The sequence below is a fragment of the Salvelinus fontinalis genome, chromosome 33 (genome assembly GCF_029448725.1).
Source record: "Salvelinus fontinalis isolate EN_2023a chromosome 33, ASM2944872v1, whole genome shotgun sequence".
NCBI classification, from domain to species: domain Eukaryota; kingdom Metazoa; phylum Chordata; class Actinopteri; order Salmoniformes; family Salmonidae; genus Salvelinus; species Salvelinus fontinalis.
In genome coordinates this window covers 27758487-27772969 of record NC_074697.1, presented here as the reverse complement: position 1 = coordinate 27772969, position 14483 = coordinate 27758487, and the positions used below count along the sequence as shown (strand labels likewise).

Here is a 14483-nt window from a genome sequence, read left to right as displayed (position 1 = left end):
AGCTCAAGATTAGAGAAAGTGAACCTGCACCATGGTGCCCTCTACTTGTGTAACTCTTTCTTTAGTCATACTAGTCAAGTGAATGGTGGATTGTTTATCCAGGTTGAAGGCTGTTGGAATAGAGGCCGGTCCTATTATCACACTGGAATGAGAGAGCTGTTACTTTAATCTGGTCAATGTAATTATATACAATCACAACTTTGGCACTGATATAGTTAAAACACATTTAAACAAACATGATCATCATCTGCACCAACACCTTTGCAAAATATTTTCTTTAACTTTTGAAATCGTGGGTAACTTTGGGTATTTAGAAAATATTAATTAGGATAGAAATATATATGCCCTTACAAATCAGTTTTCTGTATGTGTCTACTAACGGCAAGTTTTTTAAATAATATTATACAATCACATTGACATTTCAAATATGTATAGCAGTAAAAGTACATAATTCAACAATGTTGTTACAAAATCCTATAACACAGTTGCAGTGATATTGATCTTCATTTTTTTGACACTTTTGATCAGTATTTGAAAAGTGCAATTAAAAATGTTGCCAACCATGCTAGTTCCCATATGACAACATTGTAAACCAGAAGGGAAGTATGATATCAAAAGTGATTTTCTTACCCCAACATGCATCTTCAATTGTCTGAACTCCTGGTTGTGCTTTGTGAATGAAACTAAGAAACTGCTACGAAACATTCCTCCTTTTATCGCAGAGAAGAAGTTGCCATGAAATAATGGTATTGATACCTGTGGGGAACATTCAACAAACTTCAAAGCATCATTTACAATATCCTATTTTGAGTTGAGGCTTCTAAGAAGTAAAAAGAAACCTGACTGTTTAAGAGTTCTTGGGACCTTGTCTCTCAGCTGAGAGCAGTGTGCTTCACTATCATGTTGTAGGCAGTGGAGAATCAGCAGGTAATATGTGCAATAAGGGACTGGGCTGGCATAAGGATAGCATGATTCCTTTCTGCTACCCAACCTTCAGTCTTATAACATGTGTCTAAATTAATCAGAGGTTGATGTAAAACTGGAGTGCAAAGAACTGGTAACATCTAAGCTAAGTGTTCACTGGTCAAACTGGTTCGTTTTTTCCCCCCATGATGTGTCCAGAGAACAGTCCTATTGGTCAGTGAAGCCCCAACCCCTCCCCTTTCCCAGCCTCAGTAGAACTGGGACTGCCGGTGGCCGCCGTCGTGTCACCCGAGGCCCGCCTCAGTCACTTGATGCGGTGGCGGACCAGCGAGGACTCATCAGTGATCTCGCTGGACCGGTCTCGGTGACGACAGGACAGGAGGAGGAGCAGGATGAGGAGTACGACAGCACAGACGGCCATCAGGGCATAGGAGATGACCCAGAGAAGGGGTTCCTTCAGCAGCCCTCCAGCAGCACAGTCAGATGCTACGTCTGCAGATGAGAAGGGCCCCAAGATCTCTGACACGGCTAGCCCACCGTTCACTAGAGAGAGGGAGGGTCCGGGGCTATAATGACTGACGTATTGTGGAATGCGATATTTTGGATATGAAGGGCACTTGACCAAACAGATAAACATTTAATAGCCCAAAAAATTTCATATTTTTTGATGCTAGAGCCATAACCATATTGTATTGGAAGACCAAGGCTTTATGTAAGACCCAATAATATCCTTTATGCCCTAAGTGTCTCCAGCCCTCACCTGCACATCTGCTGACAGCGAAGCCCACCCTCTTCTCAGCCCGGTCGAAGATGACGTAGAAGCCCTCCATGACGGTTGCTCCTATCACCAGGCCGTTGGCTGACGACGAGATGCCGAAGCGGAAGCAGGCCAGCTTACCGTCCACGTCTGTGATTGGCTGGATATACAGCTGCAGGGAGGAGCCACACAGACACACTACTGTCAATCAAAGAGCTGTCGGCAAACAGATCTAAAGCTCATAACAAGATGGCGGATGTTGGTTGGAGTAAGCAAACAACAAAACACACGGGGGCAACATGGGGGACGTTTGTTGTCACCTGAGGAAGGATGGAGATTTTGAAGGACTGGGTGGTGTTGGTGGCTCTCAGGTAGATGGACAGTTTGGGGAAGAACCTCCACGGTGTCTCTCCCTTCAACCAGCAGGCCAGTTTAGTACCACCCCAGAACCCTGAGGTGAAGTCCTGGATCTAGTCCATAGAAAGACAGTGACTGATTGTTAAGACTCCAACAAAACTACTGAGTTGTGAAAAAAAGTGTACTTTTACATAGATGACTACACATTTTCTCTCAGATCTGTAGACCAGAACAAAGTTGGTCATATTGGGGTGGAAAAATACAGGCCATGGTCATACTGTATGAAAAGGAAATAACTTGCAGTGTCCTCAGTCTACACAGTTACAGAAGTGTCCTCAGACAACCAGGTAATCCTAGAAGTCCTTGGTTTTTTGATCATGGGCACAGAGGCTGACATACCAGAGATGTTTTTGAGATGGCCTCCACCACAGCATTGAACACATTCACAGGCAGCCGCAGCAGAGTGGTTCCACTGTCCACTATGGCTTTATCCTGGTTGTACTGAGAGATAGAGAGAAGGAGTGAGAAGATGTATAAAGAAACAAAAAAACATCTTCAGTTACATGGTTTCCTTTCAGAAAGTCTTGATCAAACAAAAAGCTGAAATGTCCACCTTGGTTCCTGGAAGGCTTCAGAAACAGGATTAGCATATTGTTGTCTTTATTAACTGTTGCTTTATTTCCTCTTTCCAAACCTGCTCTACAGGCTAATCCACCAAGAATGCTGACTAGAAACAGCCTTAGGCTTAGGGCCAAGGTTAGTCTTTGTTCCTGACGTGTTGTGCAGATTGAAACATTTAGAAAACAACAGGGGGCCAGTCTGTCTCATACCTCTTTGCAGTCCAGGTTTAGATTCTGGTCCCCAACCTCCAGCTTTAATACTTCCACCTGATAGTACCACTCTTCCTTTATAGGGGTGTACCACATGGACCCCGAATACAATGTTGGCTCAACCCCTCCCATGACCTGAAACAAAACTGGGTTTTCATTCACCGTACAAATGACTGAATACAATGATAGCCTGAATAATATAATAAAACTACAATGGAATGCCTTGGCACAGTTTGGTATGGCATTGCATACAGTGATTACACCCCACCATCTCTCCCACCTGCCCCTCTCAGAGGCTCACGTGGTCGGCTCGACCGCTCATATAACACTGACAGACCTGCTCTCGGCAGGGGGCTCTCTTAGCTTAATTAGCCACTCACTAACTAGATTGGGCGTCCAATGGGGAAACGCATTGAGAGGTGCAGAGACTTGCTAGCGATCATGTTTCTAAAAATGATCATGCCGCTCAGTCTCATCCGCCCTTGAAAGGTTTATCTGGTCTGGGCGTTGGGAGCAATATTATGCCAAGAGTCAGCCTAGCGTGCGTGAGATGAACAGCCTCAATAATCATCCTCTTTTGCAGTACAATAACCAGCCTTTGTAAGGAAGTCTCCCCCCCAGCATTCACTCCTCCCATACATAGCCTTTAGCTTTCTCCACCTGACTACTCACAAGACTTCCCCCCGCGGGGTCAGCAGTGGAGCTGTCTGACAACCCAGCTCCACACATCTGGAGGGAGAACACATCTGGGATGCCTGTCTGTCGTACCATGGAGTTAAAGAAGGGCTCCACCGAGGAGTCAGGCTGAGAAACAGGAGACAAACACAAAACTTAGTATAAAACAGTGTAATGTCTTGGCTGTCCTATTGGTCAATAGTGAAGCTGTAAGCACAGAGAATGACAGCATAAAGTCTTATCAGTTATCACCGTGACTAAACAGGACCCCCCCATATACCTTGACTTCACATGGTGTATATGTCAAAGGCCAGATATATGCATGTGATGTTTGACAAACATTCTGCAAATCATCTGAACAAAAGCTGAGAACTGCAGTACAGAGTGGTCACCGTACGTTCTTGCATGTTAATGATTTAAAATGGTTGACCTCAAAATCTGCATAAGGCATACATTGTGTCAGCTCAGAATAGCCTCAGCCACCACGCCCCATGGGTCTATGTGATGATGAGAACATGAACAATATCATGTGTGTGAACCTTGATTTGCTCTTTGATAACATTCAGCAGCTCTTCATGCCCCACCACGCTCACGTACACCACTGTGCCAAATCAAACAGACATGGCGATAGGCATGGAACCCCTTCCTTCATATCCAGAGTCCCAGGGGGCATCAAGCCCACTCCCTTTACCTGAGCCAGCAGGGGGTAGGCCAGGCCCAGGATGCCGTGCCAGTTGACCCCCGGGAGGAAGAATCCGCCAGAGGAGAGGATGGTGGCGATGTTGATGGTGGGGGTGCCGGGGATGCTGGGAATGAGGACGCGGTCGGTGCCCAGCTCGCCCTCCCAGTTGCCCTGGGTGTACTTGACGGCCACGCCCCTGCCAGTGGACTGGTACGTACTGGAGCTGAACACAGGGAGGGACAGGGTGAGTAACCAGTACTCTTAGACAAAGGAAATCTTATCAAACGCATGCCTGAGCGAATTCTAAACAAAAATAAACACAATCAGATTGTTGTATAAATTATGAGATTGATGTGAAACACTGATTATTGAATTAAGGCATTTTCTAATATTATTGGGGCCACCAAATATAATGTGTAGATAACGTAGGCTTCTTATTGACCTTATAGAAAGAGCTATTCCACTGAGAGCAAATATGAGAGCCTGATGACTCACAGTGCTGTGTTGAAGAAGTGTGTGATGAAGGGATGTGCTGCTGCAGCCACTGCAAAGTTACTGCTTCCTGTATCAACCAGGATATTCAGCTGGAAAACAAAAGAGAGTAGTGAGTACTTTATCAATCATTCAACCATCTGGGTTAAGCACACAGAACAACTCAACCCCATTCATCTTAATACACGCAATAAACACACAAACTGACTCACAGTCAGTAATCGTGCTTTGAGCTGAACAGGGTATTTACTATGCTTCTGACGTCTGAAGATAAAAAAAAAGCTCTCTGGTCTGGTAGTCTTTGGGAAAAACGTTCACCCATTGTTCCAGAGTCTAAATGTCCCTCCAACTTGGTATTTGTCGGCTGTGTGCGAGCAGGAGCGGAGCATGAGCTAGCAAAGCAGCAGTTGAGATGATGTTGTCTCAGGCATCAATTCAACGAGGGGGAACTAATGAGATAACCGACTTCTGTCACCTCGGTGACCGGCACAGAAGAGTCATTACTTAACATTCCTCATCATTAAAGAGGCCATAATAAACAGTGCCCTCCACGGCTCTCAAAATGAGTTTCTTTGCCATTTAAACATGACCTCAAATCATGTTAGGCTGCATACCTAGTCTTTAAGGCACTTTGGATTGATGGAGGAGAGGTAACAAAGGAAACACACAGGAATGCGGTCTGCTGGTGTGACATTCTACTTCCGGTGTCTTCCCTAAAGCAGCCCGAGGAAAACAGGATTTTCTGGATATTTGTTTCCATTCAACTAAAGCATGGGCTTCATCAAAGCTAAGAATAAGAAGCGACTTACTCAGAGATTTTCATTTGAAGACCTTACTTGACACCCAGACAGAACAAATGTAGCATTCTGCTCTCAATAAATAGGCTACTGACGAGTATTCTGCATTCTTGTGTTGTCGACCCTGTTCTGAAAAAAACAGATGAGCAGGAAGTATTGATGACGGACACTGAGTAAATAGGCCTAGCTATTCCTCACAATATACGGTAAACAAAAACCCTAGCGGGATCTACAGTACCTTCAGAAAGTATTTCTACCCCTTGACTTATTTCACATCTTGTGTTACAGCCTGAATTCAAAATGGACTAAATAAAAATTAATCTCGCTCATCTACACACAATACCGCATGTTTTCAGACATTTTTGCAGATGTATTGACAATGAAATACAAAAATATCTAATTTACATAACTATTCACATCCCTGAGTCAATCAATACATGTTAGTATCACCTTTGGTAGTTATTACAGCTGTGAGCCTTTCTGGGTAAGTCTCTAAGCTCTTTGCCCACCTGGATTTTAAAATATTTGTATTATTATTTTTTAAATTCTTCAAGTTCTGTCAAAACTGTAACTAGGTCACTCAGGAACATTCAATGTCATCTTGGTAAGCAACTCCAGTGTATATTTGGCCTTATGTTTTAGGTTATTGTCCTGCCGAAAGGTGAATTTGTCTCACAGTGTTGGAAAGCAGGCTGAACCATGTTTTCCTCTAGGATTTTGCCTGTGCTTAGCTCCATTCCATTTCTTTTTATCAACCCAAAAAATAGCCATCACCATGCTTGAAAATATGAACAGTGGTACTCAGTAATGTGTTGGACTTGCCCCAAACATAACACTTTTTATTCAGGACATAAAGTTCATTTTTTGGCCACATTTTTTGCAGTTTTACTTTAGTGCCTTGTTGCAAACAGGTTGCATGTTTTGGAATATTTGTATTATGTACAAGCTTCCTTATTTTCACTCGGTCATTTAGGTTAGTATTGTGGAGTAACTACAATGCTTTTGATCCATCCTCAGTTTTCTATCACAGCCATTGAACTCTGTAACTGTTTTAAAGTCACCATTGGCCTCATGGTGAGATCCCTGAGCGGTTTCCATCCTCTCCAGCAACTGAGTTAGAAAGGACACCTGTATCTTTGTAGTGACTGGGTGTATTGATTCACCATCCAAAGTGTAACTAATAACTTCACCATGCTCAAAGGGATATTGAATGTCTGTTTCTTTTATTTTTACCCATCTACCATTACCCTTCTTTGCGAGGCATCAGAAACCTCCCTGATCTTTGTGTTTGAAATTCACTGTAAGACTGAGGGACCGTACAGATAATTGTAGGTGTGTGGTACAGAGATGAGGTATTCATTAAAAAAAATGAAACACTATTATTGCACACAGAGTCTATGCAACTTAAGTACATTTTTACTCCTGAACTTATTTAGGCTTGTCATAACAAAGGGGTTGAACACTTGACTCCAGATATTTAAGTTTTTTATTTTCAATTAATTAGTAAACATTTCTAAAAACATAATTCCACTTTGACATTATGGGGTATTGTGTGTAGGCCAGTGACACAAAATCTAAATTTAATCCAATTTAAATTCAGGCTGTAACACAAGACAATGTGGAAAAAGTCAAAGGGTGTGAATACTTTCTGAAGGCACTGTACTTCCTTAAAGCTCTATGTTGCGTCCCTATCTGTGTTTCCTAGTTGGACTGGCCGAAGTCCCACCACCGTGGCTCTGACATCTGAAACCCTACTGCCACCACACCGATGGCAGCAATCCACTGCCCAAACTGGAGAGACCATCCTGACGCAGCCTGTTGGGGAAAAATAGGGGCATTTCTTTGCACCTCCAACCCTCTCAATCCTCTTCCGTACTCCCCTAGCCTGGCTGGGCCACTGCCAGGCAAATCCCTCCTCTTCTCCATCCCTGAGCCAGCGCGGCGGCCTGGTCGCCTGTGGTTGAGGCCTGCCTGGCTAATTAGCAGAGGCTCAGTGGCGGGGACGTACATCTGCTACCTGTTTGTACCAATTACCAGATGTGAGGCACTCCAGCCAACACCTCAGCCTTGCTGTGACGGGGCTAACAGATGTGGCAATTAGTGGATCATTTGAATAACGCCTTGTTTAACATCAGGCCTCTAATTACATCCTACTGTAGATAGAACTGTTTGAGGTTTGGTGTTATTGTGCCCCCTCCCCTTGTTCTCTCTTTCTCTCCGCTCCACATTCTCTCTCCCCTCTTCTCTCCCCTCCCTACCATTTTCTCTCCCCACCTACCCTCTTCTCTTCTCTCCCTACCTCCCCTCTTCTCTCCCCTCCCTACCATTTTCTCTCCCCACCTACCCTCTTCTCATCTCTCCCTGCCTCCCATCTTCTCACACCTTCCCTATTCTGTTCTCTCCCCTCCCTACCTTCCCACTCCTCTTCTCTCTCTACCTTCCCCCTTCTCTTCCTTCCCTACCATCTTCCTCCTCTCCCACTCCTCTTCTCTCTCTAACTTCCCCCTTCTCTTCCTTCCCTACCATCTTCGTCCTCTCCCCTCCTCTCTCTACCTTCCCGCTTCTCTTCCTTCCCTACCATCTTCCTCCTCTCCCCTCCTCTTCTCTCCCTACCTTCCCCCTTCTCTTCCTTCCCTACCATCTTCCTCCTCTCCCCTCCTCTTCTCTCCCTACCTTCCCCCTTCTCTTCCTTCCCTACCATCTTCCTCCTCTCCCCTCCTCTTCTCTCTCTACCTTCCCCCTTCTCTTCCTTCCCTACCATCTTCCTCCTCTTCTCTCCCTACCTTCCCTCTTCTCTTCCTTCCCTACCCTCTTCCTCCTCTCCCCTCTTCTGTTCCCTCCCCTCCACCCCATCCCTCTTCTCTCCTCTTCTCTCCTCTTTCTACCTACTGTCATGACGTTGGCCTGGGGGTAGGTTTATGACAGTCATAAATAACTCTTCCCCCCTTTTTCCTCTCCCTACTCTACTGATGTGACATTAGAAAACCCCTTGGTTCACATAGAGATTCTGGGAACATCAGAAGTTGGGGGGAAATGAACTATATTCTGGTAATCCGACCAATTGAACATATGCGGTGGTACTTAAGGTATATTATGTCAGTTCGGTTGTCATCTGGCACATTCTCATCAATGATAGAATGACAAACTCTACTGTGGAAAGTCTACACATCAGAGTTATCAGATTCACATGGAATTGTTGTTCAATTCAAATGTTTGAATATGAAATTATTGGTGAAGAGATGAAATGTAATTTTAGCTTCCAAATGAGAGATCTGGGTTTTCATAAGGTTAGGGCTCTGCTCAACCAGTGGCCCGCCCCTATGAAGAGACATGGGTTATAAACTTTTCAGACACACCGCTCTCCCTCCACTATATAAGCCATTGACGAAAATGTAACTTCCTGTTCCGAGGATGTGAGGACGACGGTCCGATGTCAGATTGGTTCAGATAACATGTCAACTACAGAACTAAGCCAACCTCAGCATGAGCTTTGGTTGCGAATGGTATGAACTTTGAACTCTTATTCACTATAGAAGTGATACCTCCTAGACGTTGAGTTAGCAACAGCAGCTGCAAACGTAAATTAGGACAGACAAGAGTATCCCGTCTACCACCCAACGACGTTACTACAACGTATTCAATTTACTAGCAGCAGAGACATTCTTCAAAGGACAAAGGACCCGGTTGGGAACCACGGCCTTCCATCTACCACCAACCTACCGAAGCGCAGCTCAGAGTAAATATTTATTGCATTTTCCTTTTCCAAATGGGCAGTAATTTAGAATGCATAAGATATTGTATTTACGATAGCAGAGCTTCGCCCTTTGTTCCTCAGTCTTCCTGCTCTTTCACTCAAACCCAGCTCCTTTTCTTTTGAGTAGCAACCTGTCATATCTGTTCCGCCCGCTAGGGACGTTTTCATTTATGATCTAATTTGTAATCAAGGTATGATTCATTCTGTGTATATGTAATTCTGTGTGATTAGTTAGGTATTTAGTAAATAAATAATTAAACCCAATTTTGTATTGCTGATTCAACTTGTTAGCCAGGGTTCGTGAAGATAACCAAGAATTTACAACTTTCAGATGAGACTGAAATAAGGTGACGATTAATATTGACTGCTATTGATGTAAAATATTACTAGGTCTTTAAGAGTTTATTCGGAAGATAACAGCTCTATAAATATTATTTTGTGGTGCCCCTCCTCTCTAGTTAATTACATTTACATGATTAGTTCAATCAGGTAATATTAATTACGTAGAAAGTATTTTATAGAATAGCATGTCATAACACTTAATCCGGCATAGCCAAAGACACGACACTACCCTCTTCTCTCCCCTCCCTACCGCCCCTCTTCTCCCTTCCGTACCCTATTCCTCCTCTCTCCCCTCCCTACCTTCCCTCTTCTCTTCTCTCCCTACCTCCCCTCGTCTCGTCTCTTCCTACCTCCCCTTTTCTCTCTCCTCCCTACCTTCCTTCCTCCCTCCCCTCTCCTCTCCCTACCTCCCCTCCGTACCCTATTCCTCCTCTCCCCTCTTCTCTTCTCACACCTCCCCTCTTCTCACCTCTCCCCTCCCAACCTCGCCTCTTCTCTCCTCTCCCCACCCAACCTCGCCTCTTCTCTCCTCTCCCCTCCCAACCTCGCCCCTTCTCTCCTCTCCCCTCCCTACCTCGCCTCTTCTCTCCTCTCCCCTCCCTCCCTACCTCGCCTCTTCTCTCCTCTCCCCTCCCTACCTCGCCCCTTCTCTCCTTCCCCTCCCTACCTCGCCTTTTCTCTCCTCTCCCCTCCCTACCTCGCCTCTTCTCTCCTCTCCCCTCCCTACCTCGCCCCTTCTCTCCTCTCCCCTCCCTACCTCGCCTCTTCTCTCCTCTCCCCTCCCTACCTCGCCCCTTCTCTCCTTCCCCTCCCTACCTCGCCTTTTCTCTCCTCTCCCCTCCCTACCTCGCCTCTTCTCTCCTCTCCCCTCCCAACCTCGCCCCTTCTCTCCTCTCCCCTCCCTACCTCGCCTTTTCTCTCCTCTCCCCTCCCTACCTCGCCCCTTCTCTCCTTCCCCTCCCTACCTCGCCTTTTCTCTCCTCTCCCCTCCCTACCTCGCCTCTTCTCTCCTCTCCCCTCCCAACCTCGCCCCTTCTCTCCTCTCCCCTCCCTACCTCGCCTTTTCTCTCCTCTCCCCTCCCTACCTCGCCTCTTCTCTCCTCTCCCCTCCCTACCTCGCCCCTTCTCTCCTTCCCCTCCCTACCTCGCCTTTTCTCTCCTTCCCCTCCCTACCTCGCCTCTTCTCTCCTCTCTCTTCCCAACCTCTCATCTCCCAACCTCGCCTCTTCTCTCCGCTCCCCTCCCCTCCTCGCCTCTTCTCTCCTCTCCCTACCTCGCCTCTTCTCTCCTTCCCCTCCCTACCTCGCCTTTTCTCTCCTTCCCCTCCCTACCTCGCCTCTTCTCTCCTCTCCCCTCCCTACCTCGCCTCTTCTCACCTCTCCCCTCCCTACCTCGCCTTTTCTCTCCTTCCCCTCCCTACCTCGCCTCTTCTCTCCTCTCCCCTCCCTACCTCGCCTCTTCTCTCCTCTCCCCTCCCCTCCTCGCCTCTTCTCTCCTCTCCCTTCCCAACCTCGCCTCTTCTCTCCTCTCCCCTCCCCTCCTCGCCTCTTCTCTCCTCTCCCTTCCCAACCTCGCCTCTTCTCTCCTCTCCCCTCCCAACCTCGCCTCTTCTCTCCTCTCCCCTCCCCTCCTCGCCTCTTCTCTCCTCTCCCTTCCCAACATCGCCTCTTCTCTCTTCTCTCCTCCCCTCCCTACCTCGCCTTTTCTCTCCTCTCCCTACCTCGCCTATTCTCTCCCCTCCCAACCTCGCCTCTTCTCTCCTCTCCCTACCTCGCCTCTTCTCTCCTCTCCCTACCTCGCCTCTTCTCTCCTCTCCCTACCTCGCCTCTTCTCTCCTCTCCCTACCTCTTCTCTCCCTCTTCTCCCTTCTCCCTACCTCTCCTCTATCCTCTCCCCCCCTCGCCTCTCCTCTCCCCCCTCACCTCTTCTCTCCTCGCACCTCTTCTCTCCTCTCCCTACCTCGCCTCTTCTCTCCTCTTCCCACCCTCGCCTCATCCCTCCCCCGCCTCATCCCTCCCTCGCCTCTTCTCTCCCTCCCTCGCCTCTTCTCTCCTTACCTCGCCTCTTCTCTCCTCTCCCTATCTCTCCTCTCCCCTCCCCTTCTCCCTACCTCATCTCTTCTCTCCTCCCTACCTCGCCTTTTCTCACCTCTCCCCTCCCAACCTCGCCTCTTCTCACCTCTCCCCTCCCAACCTCGCCTCTTCTCTCCCCTCCCAACCTCGCCTATTCTCTCCTCTCCCCTCCCAACCTCGCCTCTTCTCACCTCTCCCCTCCCAACCTCGCCTCTTCTCACCTCTCCCCTCCCAACCTCGCCTCTTCTCACCTCTCCCCTCCCAACCTCGCCTCTTCTCACCTCTCCCCTCCCAACCTCGCCTCTTCTCTCCCCTCCCAACCTCGCCTATTCTCTCCTCTCCCCTCCTCGCCTCTTCTCTCCCTACCTCTCCTCTCCCAACCTCGCCTCTTCTCACCTCTCCCCTCCCAACCTCGCCTCTTCTCACCTCTCCCCTCCCAACCTCGCCTCTTCTCTCCTCTCCCTACCTCGCCTCTTCTCTCCCTACCTCTCCTCTCCCAACCTCGCCTCTTCTCACCTCTCCCCTCCCAACCTCGCCTCTTCTCACCTCTCCCCTCCCAACCTCGCCTCTTCTCTCCTCTCCCTACCTCGCCTCTTCTCTCCTCTCCCTACCTCGCCTCTTCTCTCCTCTCCCTACCTCTCCTCTTCTCTCCTCTCCCTACCTCTCCTCTTCTCTCCTCTCCCTACCTCTCCTCTCCTCTCCCCTCGCCTCTTCTCTCCCTCTTCTCCCTACCTCTCCTCTATCCTCTCCCCCCCTCGCCTCTCCTCTCCCCCCCTCGCCTCTCCCCCCCTCGCCTCTCCTCTCCCCCCCTCGCCTCTTCTCTCCTCTCCCCTCTTCTCCCCTCTTCTCTCCTCTCCCCTCTTCTCTCCTCTTCCCACCCTTGCCTCCCCCCATCCCTCCCTCCCACCCTAGCCTCTCTCTCTCTCTCTCTCAGCCTAGTGGTTAGAGCGCTGGGCTAGTAACAGAAAGGTTGCTAGATCAAATCCCCGAGCTGACAAGGTAAAGAAAATCTGCCGTTCTGCCCCTGAACAAGGCAGTTAACCCACTGTTCCAAGGCCATCATTGAAAATAATTTGTTCTTAACTGACTTGCCTAGTTAAATAAAGTTTTTTTTAAAATGCCAAGAGTGTGCAAAGCTGTCATCAAGGCAAAGGGCGGCTATTTGAAGAATCTCCAAAATATTTTGATTTGTTAAAAAAAAAAAATGGGTTACTACATGATTTCATATGTGTTATTTCATAGTTTTGATGTCTTCACTATTATTCTACAATGTAGAAAATAGTCAAAAGAAAAACCCTTGAATGAGTAGGTGTTCTAAAACTTTTGACCGGTAGTGTGTGTATGCATATCTCCTTAATTTGAAAACATTTGGACTGTGATACCAAAGAGGTCAAGAAATGTATTCCACATTGAAAATTTAAAAACAACAATATGTCATATTCTCATATACCTTTTGACCAGGGGTACCCAGTGTCATCTCCATGTAGTAACCTCTGCCAGAGTCGCCTTGTAAGTTATTGACCATGTCCAAAAAGTTCACTATTCCAGCTGGATCAGATGCCAGGGACAGTCCATTTCCTGAGGCTTGTATTCGTTTCATAGGAGTTAAATCCAAATCTAAAGAAGAGTTAAACGTCCCTATAAATATTTTAAGTGGAATGGTATAGAGAGATTTTGCCATTCCAAAACAAAGCATGATAAATAATGCACTAAAAGGAATAGAACCTTTATGGTAATCCATGGCAAATATTATTTTGGGCAAGTCAAACTTCAGAAGAATTCCAGCGCCTTGTTCAAAGTTTGCTCCTTAGTTTTCAGCTTGGCCAACATGAAACCTACAGTGTGGTAATCATGGTGAACGTGATGTCCCGACAACGACGCTATAGAAACTCATAAGAAACAACTCCGGCTTTACATTTAGACGCTTGGCATTTAGACGTTTACTCCTCTCTCTGAAAGTTGTTCACCACTTTATTATTTTAGATTACTTCCTGAAATCCATATCGCGGATGTGACGAGATTTTTTGTTGGTCAAGGACGATTTGCTTGGAGGGCGCCTATGGGGCGCACCATAGAGATAGATAGAGCACTTATCTTTATATATGTTCCATTATAGCGTCTGTGACACCACGGGCAGCGCCACTGAGGCTACAACCCATAGGCATCCCCACCTGGATGACTACTTAGACTACTTTAAAATGGTGGGGGCATGCTGGAGGTCCTGCCCATGCTAAAACTGTCTTTTGGCCACTAGAGGCCTCTATCAGCCTTTGAATTTCATTTATTTTATTTTGGGTAACAGACAACATATACAACAATATGTACAATGTGGACCCAGGCGATATCACTTGAAAGTATTATTTCCAAAGTGGTCCTCGATGGTAAAAACAATATCACATATAATGATTAAAAGGCAAGACAAAATTACAAACAACCATAGATACATTCATTTATATTGACATCCTAAAAAGCGGCACGATTCACTGCATTCTCCCTAACCCTAAAAATCATCCATATTCATTTCACATTAAAACAATCTATTAATTGCATATCAGGACTCCCGAGTCCCGCAGTGTTCTAAGGCACTACATCTCAGGGCTAGAGGAGTCACTACAGACCCTGGTTCGATTCCAAGCTCTATCACAACCAGCCGTGATTGGAAGTCCCACAATCCGACGCACAATTGGCCAAGCATTGTCCTGGTTAAGGGTAGGCAGTCATTGTAAATAAGAATTTGTTCTTAATTAACTGACTTGCCTAGTTAAATAAAGGTTACATTTTTTTTTATCATACCGATCCTT

General features: G+C 46.7%; 1 protein-coding gene across 1 annotated transcript; it reads right to left on the bottom strand.

Moving 5' to 3' along the window:
- Nucleotides 1-148: 148 nt before the first annotated feature.
- Nucleotides 149-13831, bottom strand: LOC129831925 (beta-secretase 2-like). Its single transcript, XM_055895551.1, has 9 exons — nucleotides 13133-13831; nucleotides 4721-4809; nucleotides 4235-4448; nucleotides 3541-3672; nucleotides 2869-3003; nucleotides 2438-2539; nucleotides 2002-2151; nucleotides 1685-1853; nucleotides 149-1467 (listed from the first exon to the last, which is right to left on the bottom strand). The coding sequence occupies exons 1-9, from the start codon at nucleotides 13421-13423 to the stop codon at nucleotides 1229-1231; spliced, it is 1521 nt and encodes a 506-aa protein (XP_055751526.1). The 5' UTR covers nucleotides 13424-13831; the 3' UTR covers nucleotides 149-1228.
- Between the last annotated feature and the right edge of the window lie 652 nt (nucleotides 13832-14483).